Source organism: Taeniopygia guttata, chromosome 9 (genome assembly GCF_048771995.1).
Source record: "Taeniopygia guttata chromosome 9, bTaeGut7.mat, whole genome shotgun sequence".
Lineage (NCBI taxonomy): Eukaryota > Metazoa > Chordata > Aves > Passeriformes > Estrildidae > Taeniopygia > Taeniopygia guttata.
In genome coordinates this window covers 5,488,886-5,508,174 of record NC_133034.1, presented here as the reverse complement: position 1 = coordinate 5,508,174, position 19,289 = coordinate 5,488,886, and the positions used below count along the sequence as shown (strand labels likewise).

General features: G+C 51.7%; 2 protein-coding genes across 2 annotated transcripts; both read right to left on the bottom strand.

The window, feature by feature from the left end:
- Nucleotides 1-1,502: 1,502 nt before the first annotated feature.
- On the bottom strand, nucleotides 1,503-8,893 carry CRYGS (crystallin gamma S). Its single transcript, XM_002192971.6, has 3 exons — nucleotides 8,044-8,893; nucleotides 3,622-3,864; nucleotides 1,503-1,827 (listed from the first exon to the last, which is right to left on the bottom strand). The coding sequence occupies exons 1-3, from the start codon at nucleotides 8,062-8,064 to the stop codon at nucleotides 1,555-1,557; spliced, it is 537 nt and encodes a 178-aa protein (XP_002193007.4). The 5' UTR covers nucleotides 8,065-8,893; the 3' UTR covers nucleotides 1,503-1,554.
- Nucleotides 8,894-10,150: 1,257 nt separating this feature from the next.
- TBCCD1 (TBCC domain containing 1) lies at nucleotides 10,151-19,154 on the bottom strand. Its single transcript, XM_002196017.6, has 7 exons — nucleotides 18,789-19,154; nucleotides 18,561-18,710; nucleotides 17,029-17,395; nucleotides 15,623-15,809; nucleotides 14,490-14,987; nucleotides 11,243-11,417; nucleotides 10,151-10,661 (listed from the first exon to the last, which is right to left on the bottom strand). Exons 1-6 carry the CDS (start codon nucleotides 19,119-19,121, stop codon nucleotides 11,288-11,290), a joined length of 1,665 nt encoding a protein of 554 aa, XP_002196053.3. The 5' UTR covers nucleotides 19,122-19,154; the 3' UTR covers nucleotides 10,151-10,661; nucleotides 11,243-11,287.
- Between the last annotated feature and the right edge of the window lie 135 nt (nucleotides 19,155-19,289).

Sequence of the window (19,289 nt, the reverse complement as noted above, 5' to 3'; positions counted from 1 at the left end):
GGAGGTGGCTAGAAATGCACTGGGTGGAGCTCACCTACCTACAGATTTGCCATCCACAACAGGGACAGCAACAGGCTCACTGTCAAAAAAAAAAAAAAAAAAAAAAAAAAAACCAACCAAAAAAACAACCCAGGAGCCAGGCTGTGCTCAAGCTGCTGCCCTCAGAGAGCTTTGCCAGGAGCCAGGGGGAAAAGGGGAGCTGGAGCTGAGGGTTGGTTGGTCCTGGAGAAATATTATGGGAAATAAAACCAGTGAAACCCAACTATGTTGCTGGGTCATCTGCATCCTGCTGATCTGTGAGGGGGAGGAGGGATGGAAGTGGGTGAAGATGCATCACTGTTTGCAGGGAAAGGATGGAATGGGGCAGGGCTCTAAGGGAGGGGGTGATAGACAGCAGGGAGAGGAGGAAGAAGGGGAAGGCAACTCTTCAGTTCATCTTTGTGCTGAGGGAAGTCCAGGGGACTGGACTGGGCAGCTCCTTCCCATTCCCCACCGGCAGCAGCTTTCCCAGGAGGTGGCAGCCCCGTGGCTTGACGAGCATCCCTTCCCCTGGCTCCCTGCTCCGTAATAACCTCATACATCAACGGGAGGAGATTGCAGAGCACGGCTGGGAGGGCTCTGCTTCCACCTCCAGCCTCATTGTCCCAAAGTCCCTCAGCTCCATGTGCAAGCAGGCTGCACGGCCCCGGGGTTCCCAGGGGAAGAGTGCCCAGCCATCAGTTATTCCTGCCCGGGAGGCTGTGCCTGGGACCTGCCTCTCCTCTGGCAGCACCGGGAAAATGGGGCATTTCTGGTGGCTAACTGGGAGCCCCCTCTACATCTCAGATGTCCAGGGAGCTCTTCCTGCCCTCCAGCAGCACTCACTGCCTCTATCCCACACCCAGGCCACCCTCCTGCTTCCAGCTCCCGGCTCCGTGCAGTGCCCAGCCCAGTTTAAGCAGCTGAATCCCTTGTCTCACATCTCCAGGGGACATCCTGAGACACTGACAACATGACACACTGGGCTGCCAGTGTCCCCAGCATCCCCCATGGTGATTATGGCTGTCCCCCTCCAGCTCCATCTGAGAGCTCAATTTTTTCCCAGTCCTGTCACCCCATGCATCATGAGAAGCACAAACTCATCCAGTACCAGGACAGCAGCTGCCTGCTCAGGCTGTCCAGGAGGACACATGGCACTGGCAAAAACCTCTTCCCTTCTCCCAAGCCACCATGGAACAGCAAGAGAGCAGGCAGGGACTCCACAGGGACATGACAGACCCAGCCACCCGCAGCCACCACCGAAAACTGGCACCCAGGGATGTGTGGTCCCACTGCTCCACCGGGATGGCCAAAGGCTGGAGCACAAACTCCAGCATCGGGGTGACTTTTTCCTAAAGGATCAGAGAGACAGGGGATGGGCAACGGGGGGACAATGAGGCACAGAAGGCTGTGCTCCACCCCATCTTCCAGGAGGCAGGACATGTCACACCCAAACCCCGGGAATAAGCGGGACAAGGCGGAGCTGAGCGACTCAGTTGCTTTATTGGGGGTGTGCAGCGCGTTGGCGGGGCTGGCTCACTCGGAGATGCTGCGGAAGGACTGCACGGCGGGGCTGGCCGCGCCCCACTCCACGGGCTTGTGGTACTCGCCCTTGGGCAGCACGTACTGCCGGCCCCGGTAGTTGGGATGCTCGTAGAACACCCAAACACCTTCCAGCACCCTGCAGGCGTGCACCTCACGCATGTGCCACTCCTCCATGATGGAGGGGCAGTCTTCAGTGGCTTCGAACATCTGCCCGCCAAAGTCTCCCTTCTCAAACACCTGGATGTGGCCTCGGCCTCCGCTTGGCTGGGAAAAAGAAAAAAAAATTAAAAAAGAAAAAAAAAGGGGGGGTGAGGGAGAGAGAAAATCATAGAGTCGTGGGAAGGTTTGGGTTGGAAGGGATTTAAAGATCATCCAATTCTACCTCCCTGCTGACAGAGGGCACACCTCCCACTATCCCAAGTTGCTCCAAGCCCCATCCAACCCGGCCTTGGACACTTGTAGGGATGGGGCAGCCACAGCTTCTCTGGGTGGCTTCACTGGCACCCAGAACATCGGATGGAAGCGCTGACACGTCCCAGCTCTGACACAGGGGCAGAGTTTGGGCACAGCCCGACTCAGATCAGGTACCAACCACCCCAGCACAGGGTTGAAATCTCACGTCAGCCTCCAAAAGCACAGGGAGAAGCAGCTGGGGTAAATTTTAACAGAGCGTCACATGCAGAACAGGGATAAGCTTGAGTCAGCAGCACCGGTCTCGCGATCCCGGGCTGCTTGAACCCCTCAGTGCTCCACGTGAGCATCAGGGAGCCAGACCCCCTCCAATCCCCTCTCCTCCGGGCAGAGAGGAGTTTAATGAGCTGCTGACCCCGGCGGGGCCGTGTTGCTGCGGAGGCAGCGCTGGTTCCCACCGGGCTTGGAAGCGCTCCTTGCCCAAAGGCAGCGCGGCAGCGTCTGATCTGCAGCTGCCTGGACACCTCTTCCCCAGCCAGCCCCTTCCTTGCCAGCCCCAGCCGAGCTCTGCGGGGTCTCGGGGTCTCCCCAAGGCAGGAGGGAAAGCCAGGACCAGGTGGATATGCAGGATAAGGAGCCCACATTTCATCCTGGTGGAGGAAGCTGTGCTGCTCTTACATCTCGCACGTGTTTTGGCTCCATGTCTTAAGCCAGATCAGTGCTCTGAATGGGCTGGAAACTCTCTTTGCCCCATGGAAAGGGACTTAGCTCAAAGCCAGAACAGGCTCAGAGGGGCGTTAGACTCTCATGCAGAAAAGCAAAACCCGTTCTCAGTTGTGAGACCTGCTCCATGCAGTGGGAAATTCATGGCCGTGCTCCAAGTCAGCAACCTGTGGATCACCACTGTCTGCCCCACTGCTGGAAAACCTCAGCAGCAGCAGCACCACCAATCCACACTTCATCCACAATCCCAGTTTTAAAGGATGCTCCTCCCCATAGGCTTCCCAAAAGGATCATTCCCTCTGTTCCTTTCTCCCCATCAGTTAGGAGGGGATGAGCACATCTCCTTTGCTCTCCTGACACCAGGAGGCACCAGGCTGCTCCAAGCATGGCCAAGGAGGGCTCCAGGCATCCCTCCTGTTTCTGGACACTCCAGGGCTGCTACTGGCCTTGGTCCCTCCATGCCCAGAGGGGTTTGGTGACACGGATTCAGTGCCCTGTATCAGAAGGGAGTCCTGGCTTGCCAGAGAGGAAACGTCCCCTCATTCTAAATGTTCCTGCAAAACCACTGTCACAGGCCTTGAGCCTGTTGGATCTATTGGTTGCACATCAGGGAAAAGGCAAGAAGCAAACTTTGGAGCAGCCTGCCTGGCCACTGAAATTCCTAAAGGAACATGTTAATGAAATTATACTGCTGTCCCTATGGAGCTCACCCACACTCAGAGGCATCTGCCTTTTCCCACTGCAATCCAGAGTGGGAGACATTCACCTTCTCCCCACACCAAACACCTCGGCTACTCCCAGAGCAAACCCTCTGCAGCCACCCTGTCTGTGGCTCCCCAGGGTGATGGGCACCACGTTCCCCCAGGTGAAACCTCCCACGCTGGCAGTAGGTGACAGCAGCCCCTGGGAAGGGGCGACACCTACGATCTGGATGTACTTGCAGGAGCCCAGGCGGTCGTTGAGGCCCATCCAGTGGTGGTAGTCAGGGTACTCCCCGTGGCTCAGCACATACATGTTCCCAGCATAGTTGGGTCTCTCGTAGGCCACCCAGGTGCCTCCATCCACACGGATGGAGTTGCAGCGGCTCAGGTAGGAGTGGAAATCGGGGCAGTCGCTGTCGCACTCGTAGTAACGGCCGAGGAAGTTCTTGTCTTCATAGAAGGTGACCTGAAATGAGCAGAGGGGGGAGAGTGGGGAGGTTCCTCATCCAGCACAGGCCTCCATATTCCAGCCACATCATGGCAGGAAATACCTGAAAGCAGATCCCTTTCAGATGTCAGAAATCATCGAGTCCAGCCATGGAACGGGACCATCTGCAGTCAGTCAGACTAATTCACCTGTCTGGCCCCAGTGCCTCCAGCTGCCACCAGTGTTCTGTCCTTCCCAGACCTTTGTTCTGTCCCAGCCCAACACAACACTCCCACGGAGAAGTCCCTGTCCTTTTTTCTAGCAAAACACTATCAAAGCAATTCCCTCCCACCTCCTCTAGGTCAGGAGTTACTGAACTACGGCTGTGAGAAGTCAATGGAAAGTACAAGGCAGGTTTTTGGGGACATGGGTGGGTCTGGCAGCACTGGGTTAGCAGTTGGACTTGAGGCCTTTAGAGTGCTTTTCCAGCCTTAACAATTCCATTATTTCCTTTATACTGACTTACCAAGAGTTTGCAGAAAGATCTTTACTGATAAGGGTGGGGGAGAATTCTCTTTCCTCCCAGGTCATGTCTTCCAGCCCATCCTCATTCCCACTTGAACAACCCAAAACTCCCTTTCTCAAAACTCACTGCCCAAAGCTGGACATCACACAAGCTTTGCCCATGCCAGGAGAACCTAGGGGAGCATTCCATGTGCATGGTGGGGAGCAGTTTTATGGATATCCAAAGATTGTATTTGCAGTTGGCTTGTTCTGCTTTGGTTGCTGCAAGTCCACAAAACCTCTGACAAATTCACGATCCATCCCCACATTTCTGTCCCAAGAGCTGCTCTATAGGCAGGCTGCTGACCCCAAAGCACTTTATCCTTGATCACAACCTGCCTTGAGATGATCTTGGGAGCTGATGAGCAAATCCCATTCCTCCCACCTGAGGTATCACCCACCTGGCCAGCCCTGGAGAGGAGACCCAGTTTTCCTCAAAAATCCTTTCATGAAAATATTGCCAAGCCCTAAACCAGACCAGTCCTTTCTCCAACCCCATTTTTAGATCCTCCCATGTGACAATTACCCATCAAACGTTGCTCTTCTCCAAGAGGATTCCCAAACCATCACATCTATCTTGACTGCATCCCTTTCTTGCTCACAACACCAGATGGTCTAGAGAGAATCTTTCTGGCCACACCCAACATGCAGTGGTCCACAATCCATTTTTCCCATTTTTTTTCCATAGTTTGAGTATTAAGACACACCCCCACCTCCTGTACTTCACCTACAGTGCTTTGGCTACTGGTATCAATGTAACCTCCCTGCTCTTAAAAAAATAATTCATTGCCAGTGTTTCAACCCAAATCCAGGACAAATCTCTCACTTTTTATTTTTAATCATTTGTTTTGTGCTAAAAATTAAATTAGTCAGGGTTTTCCTGGAGCTGGTTGGTCAGCATGTTCCACCAGCCTGACCGAGAGATCTGGGGAGTCAGACTGATCTGCCAGAGGATTCATGCTCTTGATTTTGTGGCTTGTTACTGGACATTTATTAGGATAATGCAATTTTCCCTCTTAATTTCAATGACTGATTCACTATCACGAAGCACTTGGTGCACACAAAACAACCTGTCCCCTAACATCCTGAGCAAACTCTTCCCACCTCCAGTGGGGAGCTGGAAATCACTCTGACCTTTCCAGCAGTGAATAAAGGCTATGAAAGGAGAGCACTGAAATGCCCAGCTCCTGTTTTCTCTCTCTTGGGCAGTTAAGCACACTGGCGAGGTCTTCCTGGCCACAACCCGCTGCCTTTTCCAGATCCTAGTTCTGGATCATTGTCCCTAAAGATATCACCCAAAAATCTGCCAGCCTGACCCAAAGGCAACACTGAAAGCTCTGCTCACTGGGCTTGGCAGTCACGCATCACCAGTCATCCTCTTCTTGAAGCCAGTGGTCAAGGAAGCCACAGCATCCCTGGAAAACCCTCTGCAGGGATTAATTTATTCCCAGTTCAGCATTATCCTCTGCTGGCATGGCTGATCCCTCTCTCCAGCATCTGTCCCCCTCCTGTCCACCATGGCTGATGATGAACTCTGCCCACTGTGGATCTGCTTTCTGGGCAGAGGGAACCTGGAAGAGTTCAAGGCCAGGCTGGATGGGGCTTGCAGGAACCTGAGATAGTGGAAGGTGTCCCTGCCCATGGAAGGGGGTGGAACTGGATGGGCTTTAAGGTCCTTTCCAATCCAAACTATTCTGGGATTCAGTGATGTTCCTTCCCTACCCAGCCTAACACAACTAAACTGGAGCTTGGCAAAGCTTCTTGATGTTTCCAGGGGGGGAATTTTCCCTGAGTTTATAAAACCACAAAGCCAAAGAAATCCAAAGGCACGTTAAGGATATGGCCATTCCTACAGAGCTGTGTCCAACCAATGTGCTGCTCCCTGGTTAAATTTAAGGATCCTCCCCTGCTCTCCAGCACAGCCCTTCAGACACACCCTCAGCTAATTTCAGACCTTTGCTTCCCAGCTTTCCTGCAAGAATTCAGGCACCAACAGAGCAGGTTGGTGTTTTTACCCATAGAATAATTACAGACGAATTACAGATTCCAATTCCAGGTTTGCAGCTTTCTTTCTGTCCCCTCTCACTCGCAGGGGAATCACTTTCCTTCAGCCAAACCCTCCAGGAGCTCTGCTCCCAGCAATCCCCTGTTGACCTCTCCATGCCCAAACCTTGTCTTTTGGGGGTTATCAGGCACATACCACATTTGCCAGAGCAGCTCTTGCTTGCAGGAATATAAGACTCTCGCTTTGGTCACCTCACTGAGTTACCACATATTTCTTTTCAACAGTAGCTTAGCTAGAAGGAAATCCATAAAAAATATCCAGTAGTGCCTCCTCTGTCAGCAGTGATCCCTCTCCAGGGCAGATCACTCACCGGGATTGTGAGGAATTTTGCTATTTTACCCTTTTCTTCTCCCTGGAATGTGCTAAACAAGAGCACAGCATACAGAAATAGGAGATAACTCCCTCTGGGCATCTTGCTGCCCCCCAGCAGCACATATTCCATTAATTCCCCATGGCATGCTCCAAGGGGGCATGGCTTTTGGCAGGGGAAAGGCAGAATGTGCTCAAGGATTTCCAAGCTGACAGGAGACTCAAGGATGAAGCAGTTGCAGTTCCCCAGCACCTTTTTTAGGCTCAGGTACAGAAAGTTTGCACCCCGGGATTTGTGAGCCACCAGCACACCCTCCTCTGCTTCCCAGACCAACAGCCCAAGCCCTGAGAGCCACAGAGCTGAAGGACACGGGAAATCCAAGACCAGATCTCCCATGGCATTGCCCAGTGCCTCCAATCCCACTCTGCTTCCAAAGACCCTTGGATCTCACAGCCTCCACAGGCGAAAAGGAATCCAACCCAAAAGCTAAACTCAGATGAAGCCCTTCCCACAGCTTCCTGTGTTTGACATTCCACAGGGGACACTGGACAAAATCCTTGCCCCTCTTTCCTTTCCCAGCTGTTTCTCCCTGCCCAGTACAAGTTCTGTGATATCAGCCAGCTCAGCTCTGCTAAACCCAAGCTTGAGGAGCTGGATCCCCACCTGAGATGTTGCTGCAGCTGAAGCTGAGCTTCCCAACCTACCTCCTTCTCCGATTCCAGTTCATCCCTGCCATTTGCACCAGATGCCAAGGCTGGTGTGCATCCCTCAGGGAGCACTGTTCCCTTCAGTGCCATGGCCACTGCCCAGGAGCCCTTCTGGTACAGCACCCTCTGCTCCACCATGGAAAAGGGATGTGGCAGATCTGCTGGTCCTGGCAGTCAGGCTCTCCCAAGGCTCCAAGGGACCCTTCCGTGAGACTCCACACCACAAACACAATGATTCCCGGCTGGCACAGCCCCTCCACCCCCAATTCATAAGGCATCAGATCCTGCTGGTTTAGAACCACTTCAAAATGCCTCCTCACCAGTCACTGCGCTTGACTCCATCCTCTGGCACAGCCACACCTAGAGGAACCAGACAAAATCTGGGAAAATACCTGGGAGGGCTCAGCTCCAGCTTCCCTCCATGTGGGGAGGGATTTCAAGCATCTCCCCCTGCCCACATGTCGACAGAGGTGGAAACTGTCAGTAGAACAAAACAAAGTTTCTCCACAATTCATCCCTGAGAAATTCCGCACTTTTAGCCAAAATCATGAATACACAGCAAACAAACCTACCTTGGTTCCAGCTCTGGACATTTTCCGTTCCAGCCAAGCTCCCCTGTGCTGGAGGAATGTCAGCAGCTGTTACAAACAGCCAGGATCTGAGGTGCCCTTTTTATAACGGGCTTGTTTTAAACCAGACAGCCGCTTTGTCATGAGAATAGGATCCAAAAATTGAGTCAGTGATTCTGAGGCTATAGCCGATTTCCAGAAAAGCAAACAGGATTATGGAATAAAGGAAGGCTTCGCCATCCTCCCTTTGTTACCATTTGCTGAGTCAGAACACCAAAACTCTGCCAAATGCACTCAAAACATGCAGCCCCCTGCCAAGGACGGGTGGTAATTTGGCTGCTCCCTCCCTTCCAAGCTTGTTAAACAAGAAGGAATCCTTGCTGGCTCTTAGAGACCCACCCCATTTGTAAGGAGGGCACAGGGTATTCATCAGGCAATGCTCCCGTGCAGTGAAGGATGCAGTTAAGGAACAATAAACAAGTGCTCAGAGCAGACATCAGTGGATTGCAAAGACCAGCTCTGTATTGAAAGCTCTCAATGGAGACATCTGTGCAGCAAAGAGGCCGCAGATTTACCTGGGACATCCTCAGCTGGAGCCACACTGCTCCAAACACCTCCTAACATAAAGAAGGATTTGTGGCCATCTCCCCACTGCCCAAAAAGTGAATGATTTCACACATCAAACAGTGTCCAGATTCCTGGTTGTCTCTGCATGTTACAGTGAGCTCATGGGCATTGTGTTTCCCCTTCCCCAGGACCCTGTGACTCTGATCAAGATAACCCTGGATCCTCCTTCCTGCCCCAATGGGGTTGGTGGAGAGCCAGAGAAGCCCACCCTGTCCAAAACCTATATAGACCCCTGACATTTCCTGATTGTCCTCTTTTGCCCCACTCTCCACAAGGACATCACAGAATAAAGAGAGCTGAACCAACTTATTTCTGGGTAAGAGCCTCTTTTGGAAATCTTTGTCATTTCCTGATATTCCTCCCCTCACAGCCTCCGATCTCTGAGCTAGCCTGATTATTCAGGGGACTGTGTGAAGGGGGGAATGTCATCTGCAAGCATCTCAAATTCAACCCCAGCTCTCAGCCCAGCACCTGAGGTTGGAGCAGAGGAGTTCTCCCTTCAGCCCTGGGAGTGGGGAGGCCGAGGATCAGTGGCTTCCACAGCCACCCCCCCGCCAGTGCATGATGAAAAACCACCTCTGCAGCTATTCAGTGCCCCAGCCCAAAGGCTTAGCGAGACAAAGGGACGTGAATTTGGCACAGCAGTGCCCGAAACACGCAGCCCCTCTTTCAAATCTGTCAGGACAAGCACTCTCGCAACAGCAGCTCTGTAAATGCAGGCAGATGGGAGAGCCTGGGGCACACACAATCAGCAGCTGCTCCTCTTCCAATTTTAGGAGCCTTGAATCACCCAGAGCTGTTGCTCTCACTGAGGCCACTTGCATTGATTTAGTTTTTAACTACTGAAGATCACAGTTCAAGCACAAGCTGGTTCTATCAACAGGTTCACAGCTCAAAGCTGTGGTCATGGTTAAAAACAATAAACTCATCTTACATAAAAAGAATAAATATAATAAACTCACCTCACCTGCCTGCCCAGGAGCCAAGGGAGACCTTCAGAGGAATTCTGAGGCTGTGCAGTTGAGAGCACTGTGCCTTCCCCTCACTCTCAGCTTGGATAGCTCTTCCCAAGGCACCACCACCAGCTGCTGCCTCCACTCATCCATGCAATGCCTTTGCTTATTTTCCAAGCTTATTTAAGTGCTCAGCTATGAGCACATCTCCCCAAAACACATCCCACCAGCACATGAGAATGGTGCTTATTCAAGCTGAAAATCTTTATGAAAATTATGAGAGATAGGAATTGGGCTTGTAGCAAAACCTTGTGCCAGGGCAGCCTTCAAAACCTTCAGCTGCATGGCTGAGGTTTACAGGAGTTTTACTTTCAGCCTGGCAGGACTTATATTCGTTTTTTTCCCCACTTTCCCCATAAATTAGCAGTTTGTCTCTCTGACAGGTTCAAATTTCATTAAGATAAAAGATGCTGTGTTCCCCCTAAGACCAACTGTACAGGTAAAACCCCTTCCCCAGGGCATGTGCCAGGTTAACCCAACAAATCTGGTTTATTGACATTTGTCAAAACGATGCAACCATATACAAAAATTAATCTTCAAAAAGTGCCATCTTCATACTAAAAAAAAAAAAAAAAAAAAACCCTGTTTGATTTCATCCATAAAAAATTTAAACATCTTTTTCATATTTATAAAAACAGCACTTCTGGTTTGTACCATGAGGATGCAGGTGATGCCCAGGGCCTGCATCCAGCTTTGTCCCAGGACTGGTGTGCTGGACATCTGCTCACCATGGACACCAACTGCTGTGGCAGCTCTGCAACAAGGCACAACTTCATCTTCCCCCAGTGCCAGGCACCTCTCAGTCCCCAACAGGATGGCTACAGCACATTCCTGGGAATGCAGCAATGCTCAGGAATCCTACAGCAGCCAGGCAGTGCCATCCACACCGGGGCTGGGTGTCAGATCCAGTGGGTGCAGGTGGAATGGCACAAAGTCTTCATGAGAACTGGGCTGAGTGGATCACTGGCTGTTCCCAGAGCTCTGGAACAAAATAAAAGGAGATAATTTTACTTCTAACACCAGCAAAAAAAAAAAAAAAAAAAAATTCAAAGGCTAAATCAAAAATAAAACTATTATCTAATGTTTTGAAACATGCCATGGCAGAAGAGCACAATAAGGGCAGCTCCTAAACCACTCTGCTTGGGAAGGATGAGACTTATCCAAAGTATTATTGTAATAATTACCCAAAGTCTCATTGAAAGAATGACCCAAAGTCTCACTCAACTCTCTTTAGCAAAAAGTGAGATGGGCAGACATCAATACACAGAGTTTCTTTGAAAGAGCAGCTATTCCAATCAGTTTTGTATCACATCATGTGCAATATGCCCATCTGCCTTACAGATGTTTCCAACAAATCAAACTTGGCACCAAGGCCGTGCTGAGGACACAGATTTCAGCTGAGAATGGGTTTTGACAGGAAAGTAAGAACTAAACCCAAATGCCAGGCTCTTGTGAGAACATTCAGTCAGACTCCTGCTTCTCCTACCTACCTCTGCCTTGGCTGTGCACACAAAAATTCTTGGAGGAGGAAAAGAAGCAAGAGAAGGAGGCCTTTTACTCACCTGCCTTTCCTTCTGCTGCCCAGGAATGTTGTCCTGCCCAAAATGTTATCCTGCTGCCTGCTTGGAGCCCAGGGCAGGAGGGACCAGGCTGTCCAGCTGCTGCCGGTTCCCTGTCTGAACCAGCCACTCATAGAATTTGTTTTCTACCACAGCCTGGAACTGTTTCCTCTGATCCCTGAAACAGACACAGCAGCAGGGAAATGTGGAAAAATCACATTCATTCACAGTATTATACTCCTATCACATTTTCACTATCCAAACAAGCCTCCAGATGTATCAGGAAGAGCCAGGCTTGGTTCCTGAACTTTGCAGAAACAACCAGAAAAGGTTTTTACTGAGTGAATGTGATGGTAATGACCAGGTTCCCCAAAGGCAGAACCTGGTGGAGTTGGAGAAGTCATACAAAATTCCTCATCCCACCACCACAACCACCCTGCTCCAGGGCTGCTCCACCTTCCCCTCAGGGCACAGCTGAAAAAATTGTCTGAAAAGGGAGAAGACTAAGATTAGCAACCAGTGCTTAAGCACTAAGGACACAAAATTTTGTTCTGACAGCACCAGAGAGGATGGAGATCAGGGGAAAAATGCTCCTATAAACACACCTCACTTCATTCCTGTTGCTCATTATGAACTTTTGAGGTGGTTTGGGCGAGCCTAACAGGGTGGATCACTCAGCTCAGGCTAACTGGCACTGGTCAGATGCCCAAAAACATCTCCAGAGCAGCATCCCAGGTGTCTGGGATCAGCTCACATCTGGAACTTCTTAAACCAAAGGTGGCACAGATGTTGAGTAGCTCCTGATGGACTTTTTCAAGAAGTTTACACAATTTCTCAACACCAATGAAACATGAACATTTTTCAATATTCTAGAAATTTTATATGGGTTTGCTCTGAACCCATTCCTAATTTGATGTGCTGACCCCATTCTGTACTGGGAAAAGCAGGAAACCAGCTCCAGAGGAGACTACAAAGGTGATCAGAGGGATGGAGCACCCCTCCTTTAAGGAAAGGCTGGGAAATTTGGAATTGTTCAGCCTGGAGAAGAGAAACTTCAGGGTGAAATCACTGTGGCCTCCCAGTGCCTGAAGGAGCTACAAGAACCATGGAGAGAGACTCTTTGCAAGAGCCTGAAGTGACAGCACAAGGAGGAATGGCTTCCCACTGCCAGAGGGCAGGATTAGATGGGATACTGGGAAGGAATTCTTCCCTGTGAGGGTGCTGAGGCCCTGGCACAGGGTGCCCAGAGAAGCTGTGGCTGCCCCTGGATCTCTGGAAGTGTCCAAGGCCAGGATGGACAGGGCTTGGAGCAACCTAGGACAGTGGAAGGTGTCCCTCCCCATGTTAGGGGGTGGAATCTGGTTGGGTTTTTAAGGTCTCTTCCAATTCAGGCCATTCTATTCAGTTTTGTACCACTCGCCCTCAGACAGGCTCCATGTACCCACACCCTTTTTTCAAGTTAAGGCTGCTGTCTGTTTGGAACACAAACTAACCCAAATTCCTCCCCAGTGAATACAAAGACAGCCACTTCTTTCTTCCCTTGTGGATTTATCTTCTCCAAGAGCTTTTCCTCTAGCTTGATCTGCCACTGACCCTGAAAGACTTTCTGTCTGATACGCTCAGAAAAATGAATAAACAGGATTTTATGCTTTTGCAAATTGTTCCTCAAGCTGTCTTCTTGGTCCTGTCTTACGGGGGTTTTACTTTCAGCCTGGCAGGATTTACATTCTTTTTTTGCCCCACTTTCCTCAATCAGACAACTTCAACTTCTTGAAAGATGTCTTCTTATTTCTAACACTCTCTTTCACCTCCCCGCTTGAGCACAGCAGCTTTTTTCTTTCTACAAGCCTGATATCCTGTTTGCTCTAAGCTTCCTACTTGTCTCCTTTCTTGTTTCCCTGCCTGCAGCAGACAACAGACATTTTCCACTGTCAGCTGCCCAGTTTCTTTTCAACAAGCTTCTAAACTTGCCAGAGTTTCCCCCCTTTTATGGAATAAGCAGCAAGCTCTTGCCTCCTGTGACTGCAGCAGACAATGGCAAATCTAAGCACATCATCCCTATTTCCTCATATTTCTTTCACAGGAAGGTTCTGACAGGCCAAACACCTTCCCAAAACTGTGGAGGGAAGCAGCAGCCAGGGGAGAACAACAGATGCTTGAAATTGAGTTTTATCCCCATTCTGTGCTTGCCAAGGAAGCTGGGCAGAGGATTCCCTGTGATCTGCTCCAGAGGAATTTAAAAACTACTGCCCAAAGGTGATCTGCTGCAATGCACATTCCCAGCTCACCTCAACAAGGGCTGGGACAGCCATTTACAGCTTCAATCCCAAGGTGAAGGCTGGGCTAAAAGGGACCCCAGACAGCTCAGGGTGCACACCCAGCCCTGGCCCAATCCACTGCCAGGGTGGATCCCTCTCCTCAACAGCACCTGGGAGTGCTTTCCCTGGAGTCTCATAAGCTGGGAAAATACAGCCATGAGAAAGCACCTCCTTAAGAGCAGCGTGGGCGAGGGAGGGGACTGTCCCCCTTCATTCCACTTGGTGAGGCCCCACCTGCAGAGCTGCCTTCAGCTCTGGGATACCCAGCACAACAAGGATGTGCCACTGCTCAAATCCAGAGGAGGCCACGGAGGTGTTCCAGGGGCTGGAGCAGCTTTGCTCTGCAGCCAGGCTGGGAGAGCTGGAGGTGTTCACCTGGAGAAGAGAAGGCTCTGGGGACACCTCAGAGCCCCTGCCAGTGCCTAAAGGGGCTCCAGGAGAGCTGGAGAAGGACTTTGGGTAATGGATGGAGGGACAGGACACAGGGAATGGCTGGCTCTGTCAGAGGGCAGATTTAGATCAGATATTGGGAAGAAATTCTTCCCTGTGAGGGTGGGGAGGCCCTGGCACAGGGTGCCCAGACAAGCTGTTGCTGCCCCATCCCTAAACTGTTCAAGGCCAGGCTGGACAGGGTTTGGAGCAACCTGGGATAGTGGAAGACGTTCCACAGCAGCGGGTGGAACAGGATGAGCTTTAAGGTCCCTTCCAACTCAAAGCATTTTGGAATTCTACAACTCTGAGCTATGCCTGTGAGCATGAGTCTTTCCACCTCACCAAACAGAATCCCAGGATTGTTTATTATTAATGCTCTAGGACTGGCCTGCAAGACATGGCTCACACAACACAAGCCATCCTTCAAGGATTTCTGTGGAACCCCAACAAACAACTCTCTGTCCACGGGGCCAAGCTCTGCCCTTCCTGGGGGCACTCACCTGGTCAGCCCTGCCTCCCTCACCATGCGCTGCCACGCCTGGACCTTCTGCTCCCGCTGGTTCAGCACCTCCTGGTACTCCTGGGGAAGCCCCCCTGGGGTCTCTGTGGTGTCTCCTTCCATCTCAAAGGGAATCACAAAGGTGTAGAAGTCTGAGGGGGGCAGGAGCCGGAAGACGTTCATGTCACCGCTGTCCCTGCACACCAGCATGGGGCTGTCCCAGTAGTTTGGCAGAGTGGCCAAGCCCACCTGAGCCATGTGGTCCTCCAGCATGGGGTAATGGGTGTGGAAAGGGGCAAAGCTGACTGCCTGGTTCCCCGAGAGGATGAGGGGCTGCGTGGGTGTGAGAGTGTGGAAAGTGCAGCCCGTGGTGGACGAAAGGGACAAGCGATGGCAAACCACGATGACCTTGATGTTGTCACAGCTCTGGACGTGGACTGACGTCCCCACGGGGCCCAGCACAAAGGTGCTATTCCTGCACTTCTCGATGGTCACCGATCTGCCAAGGAAATGCAGGACCATTAGGGCTGGAAGGAACCTCCATCCAGCCCATGGCAGGCTCACCTGCAGCACGTGACACAGGAACACATCCAGGAGTGTTTGGAATGTCTCCAGAGAGGGAGACTCCACATCCTTCCTGGGCAGCTGTTCTGCCACCCTCAGTGGAAGGAAGTTCTTCCTCATGCTGAGGTGAAACTTGTTATGGTTTAATTTATGGCCACTGCTCCTTATCCTGTCACTGGCACCTCTGAGCAAAGCCTGGCACCACCCTCTGGCACCACCTGGAGATCTCTGTATGGACTGATGGGATCCCCTCTCAGTCTGGTCTTCTCCAAAATAACCAGGCCCAGCCCCCTCAGCCTCTCCTTGTCAGGGAGATGTTCCAGTCCCTTCATCATCTCTGTACCATCCACTGGACGCTCTCAGGAGCTCCTTGCCCCTCCTGAGGAACCCAGACCTGAACACAGCACCCCCACTGTGCCTCACAGGGCTGAGCAGAGGGGCAGGATCACTCCCTGACCAACTGGCAAAGCTCCTCCCAATGCCCCCCAGCATCCCACTGGCCTCTTGGCCCCCAGGACACACTGCTGGTCAGCCAGGAGCCCAGCTGTGTCCCAGGAGAACCCAACTCACCGCAGAGGGGACAGGAGGTAAATGAAGGACTCGTTGCAGCGATGGATTCTGACGTGAGCCCCCACCAGAGTGTCCGAGCTCTTGGCCAGGGTCTGCCTGTACACCTGGCTCATGATCACCATGGGGGACACCTCTGGCACCACACGGGCACTGCAGGCAATCTTGGCTCTCCTGGTTGTTCCTTCCACTGCAAAACAAAGCCCACAAACATTCTGGGTCCAGCAATCCCTCAGGAAAATAATCAGCCTCAAAGTTCAAGGATGGTACTTCCCACACCAGTCACACCATCCCTGATGCCTCCTGGGCAGGTGAGCAGCATGAGGCACCAGAAATTTCAGAAACTGAGAGACACTGAAGGATCAAAACCACTTCAAGATTACTTTACAAGCAAAGACTCTCCAGTTCCACAAGCCTGTTGCTGAGCATAAGACTCAGCTTAGCAGGATGATCCTGAGGGTGAGTTTTAAGCAGGAATTGCGTGTTTTAAAAAGGGAAACGCTCCCTCTAGGACACAATCCTTAAGCCCCTCCCCATCCTCCCTAGCCCACTGCCCTTCCTGGCATCCTGCAGTCAGGGAAACAAAACATTGAATTAAATTCCTTATCCTAAGGGGGAAAGTGCCTTGGCTCCACTGCCACGTCCCTGAAGGACAGGGGCTGGATTGGAGACAAGGAAACTTAGACCAGATCCCACCCCACTGCCAGATCCCCAGTCAGCAACAAGAGCTGAGTTCCCATTTCTGTTTTTTTTTTCTTAAAACTTTATTTATACTGTTTATCTAGATTTATTTTCCTGTATTTCTAAATTTATTTCTTTAATTCTAATTTACTCTATTTTTATTTTTTTAATTTCTCTACGCTTTTGTATTTCTGTGCATTTCTGAATACTTCTGGTTCTACTTTTCCATACTCCTACTTGCCACATTTCTGTATATTTCTATATATTTCTATTTTGCTCACATATTCCCATCCCCCCCCCCACATTTCCATTTCCCCCCACATCACAATGTCTCCTCATATGTTGTTGTGATTTTTAAAAGTGTGAAGTTTTCTTTTATAGTTCTTTTGAAAGTTTTAAAGTTCTCATAAAACTTCTTAAGCCTTCTGATGATATTTAAATATTTGAGAGTCGGAGTTCCCACACAATTTAATGTAGAAATAGAATAGTTTCTCTGTGGGTGGAGAGAAATGATTGATTGATCTTTGGACCAGTGTGGTTGGAGAGGTGGCAATTCCATCCTCCAATCTACGGTCACTTTTGGAATTCTATAAATACCAGATGTTTGAATAAAACTGGGTCTTTTCTCTTGTGAACTTACTAATCTTCCCTGTACTCATTTCGTGTCCAGTAACAACACCCATGTATTTCTGCCTTTCTAAGAACAACTTCCCAGCTGTTTTGCCCACCTTGCTGTGCCCAGGCGAGCTTCCTGCCAGCCTTGAGGCAGACAGTCATTCCCAAGGGATTGGCAGTGAGGGAGGAGCGCAGCCAGCTCTCCAGCTTGGGCAGGGAGAAGGATCTGGAGCCCTTGGAGAAGCCGTTGTGGCCGTGGCAGGGCTGCCTGAGGGCCAGCTCGTGCAGGGGCCGCACGGTGCCCGAGCTGCTGACGGTGCCCTCGAGCAGGAAGCTGAGGGCACACACGGCTTCAAAGGACACCAGGCTGCTGCAGCTGGAATGGGAAGAGGCTGAGAGCTGCTCTGGCTCCAGCAGCAGCTCCAAGATATCCAAGAGGTGGCTCTGCACAAAGGCAAGGTGCTCCTGGTCATTCCAGTTCTGGAGGGGCAGGAAAACACACGAGGGGGTCAGTTGTCTGAAAGCCAGTCAGGCACAGTGCTCATTCCTGCTGCTCTGCTCTCCCAAAGCTGGAAAGACACCTCCCCCCAAAAACTCAAAATAAAACATTTCATTCCAACTCAAAAAACAAGTATTTCCTTCTAGAGAGCAGCACCAGGCTCTTCTACAGTCCTACACAAATCCAGGAACTGCCTCTGGCATGCAAAGGGAGCAAACAAATCAATAAGTGACACTCAAGATCTTGGAGCTGCTCCACTGGAAAATCCCTGTGGCCAGGAATCAGTGCCAGGATGAAAAGCAGAGGGTCATTTCTCCAATAAACCAAACCCTCTGAAAGAATCCCTATTTCAAATTCTAAAATGCTCCAGCCCCAAAAAAGCAGGAGACTGCAATGCTGGCAGAGCTAAAGCTGAGTTTTGCTGAAGGAGCACACAGCTGTGATTACACCTTCTCCTCACCATTTTTGTCCAATGATCCAGGATAAAGTTATCCAGCTCCAATTTGTAATCACTCCAGCTTACCCTAAGCTACATTTCACCAGCTCATCCTGCTCACAGCAGCACATCTGTGCCAGAATTCCAGAGGTTGGCATGGCCTCACATAGGCTTGCAAATTGTAATCCATTCTCCCACACAGAGCTGCCCACAGAACACATCCAACTCACTCCTTCCTAAATACCTGGCACTATTTTTAAAGGAAACAGCGTTTCCACATGGTTGTCTACAGCTGAACAACCAAGTCCCCTCTCAGGAACAGAATGTGATGCCAGGGAACCTCCTGGGATCCAAAACTCCCATCTGGATAATGGGAAAGGCACTATGAGCATGAGGAGAGCTTCCTGCTCGACTAATACAGCAAAAAGGCTGCTGCTTCTCAAAAGGAGACTTACCAAGACTGACAGGGAATATTCAGTCAGCTTTGAGCTCCAGGACAGTCTCATGAAAAACTTTAAAGAATCTTTTTATAAACTGTAGAGATCACAACAGCTTGCCTTCGTTTACTGTGGAGCAGGAGTTGTGCAGCTGGACCTTTGCTCACAGGTGAAACCCTCCCAGGAACAAACCAGCCCTTTCCAACCCCCTTCAGAGCAGTTCCCCAGAGCGAAGAGGCTCCTGCCCACGGAGAATGCCAGAGGCACGAGTACCTTATTCCCGCCGGCCGATTTCCCTGTCAGGCTGGGAGACTTGGTCCTGGGGCTGGGCCACTCGTCCCCGAGCAGAGAGCGCCGCAGGGAAACCTTGTGCAGCTGCTGCACGTAGAGGAAGAGCAGGAACTGCAGCGTGTCCACGGAGAGCTGCAGAGCACGGGAGAGACAGAGGAGAGTCAGGCTGGGCCGGGCTCCCCTCTAGGCGGGGCCGGGCCGAGCTCTTGCCTTGCTCCGCTCCCGCTCCAGCTCCTCGGCGCTGGCGCACGCCGCCTCAGCCTCGGCCCAGCGCAGGCGGAGCGGCGGGGCGGGCCCGAGGAGGCCGCGGAAGAGCTCGAAGTAGAGCCAGGCGATGTCGCGGCTCAGCTGCAGCTTCCCGCAGGCGATGTGCCGCCAGCAGGGCCAGCGCAGCCGCGGGAAGCAGCCCTGGTCGGCCCGCGCGCGGGCGTAGGCGGCCACCTTGCGCAGGTAGTGCGGGGTGAGGCGGGCGGGCGGCGGCGCCGGGAGCGCTCCCACCAGGAAGGGCTCGGTGCGCACCCACAGCCGCACCGCCGCCGCCATCGCGCCGCTTCCGGCTTCCGGCGCGGGCACACAGAGCCCCTTCCCGCCTGCGCGGAGCCGCTGCCCATTGGCTGAGAGCGCCAGCGCGGGGGCGGGGAAAAGCAGTGCGCTCGCTGATTGGCTGTTCGGAAGGAAGTCACCTGGAGGGATGGCGGGGCGTGGCCGGCG

Coding starts and splice junctions, on each gene's coding strand:
- CRYGS (XM_002192971.6), bottom strand. CDS start 8,064: ATGTCCAGAGCTGGAACCAAG. Junction 3,865..8,043: donor TGTCCAGAGCTGGAACCAAG/GTAGGTTTGTTT, acceptor TGCTCATTTCAG/GTCACCTTCTATGAAGACAA. Junction 1,828..3,621: donor CCTGCAAGTACATCCAGATC/GTAGGTGTCGCC, acceptor TCTTTTTCCCAG/CCAAGCGGAGGCCGAGGCCA.
- TBCCD1 (XM_002196017.6), bottom strand. CDS start 19,121: ATGGCGGCGGCGGTGCGGCTGTGGGTGCGCACCGAGCCCTTCCTGGTG. Junction 18,711..18,788: donor TGGAGCGGGAGCGGAGCAAG/GCAAGAGCTCGG, acceptor CGTGCTCTGCAG/CTCTCCGTGGACACGCTGCA. Junction 15,810..17,028: donor GCTCGCCTGGGCACAGCAAG/GTGGGCAAAACA, acceptor TTTGTTTTGCAG/TGGAAGGAACAACCAGGAGA.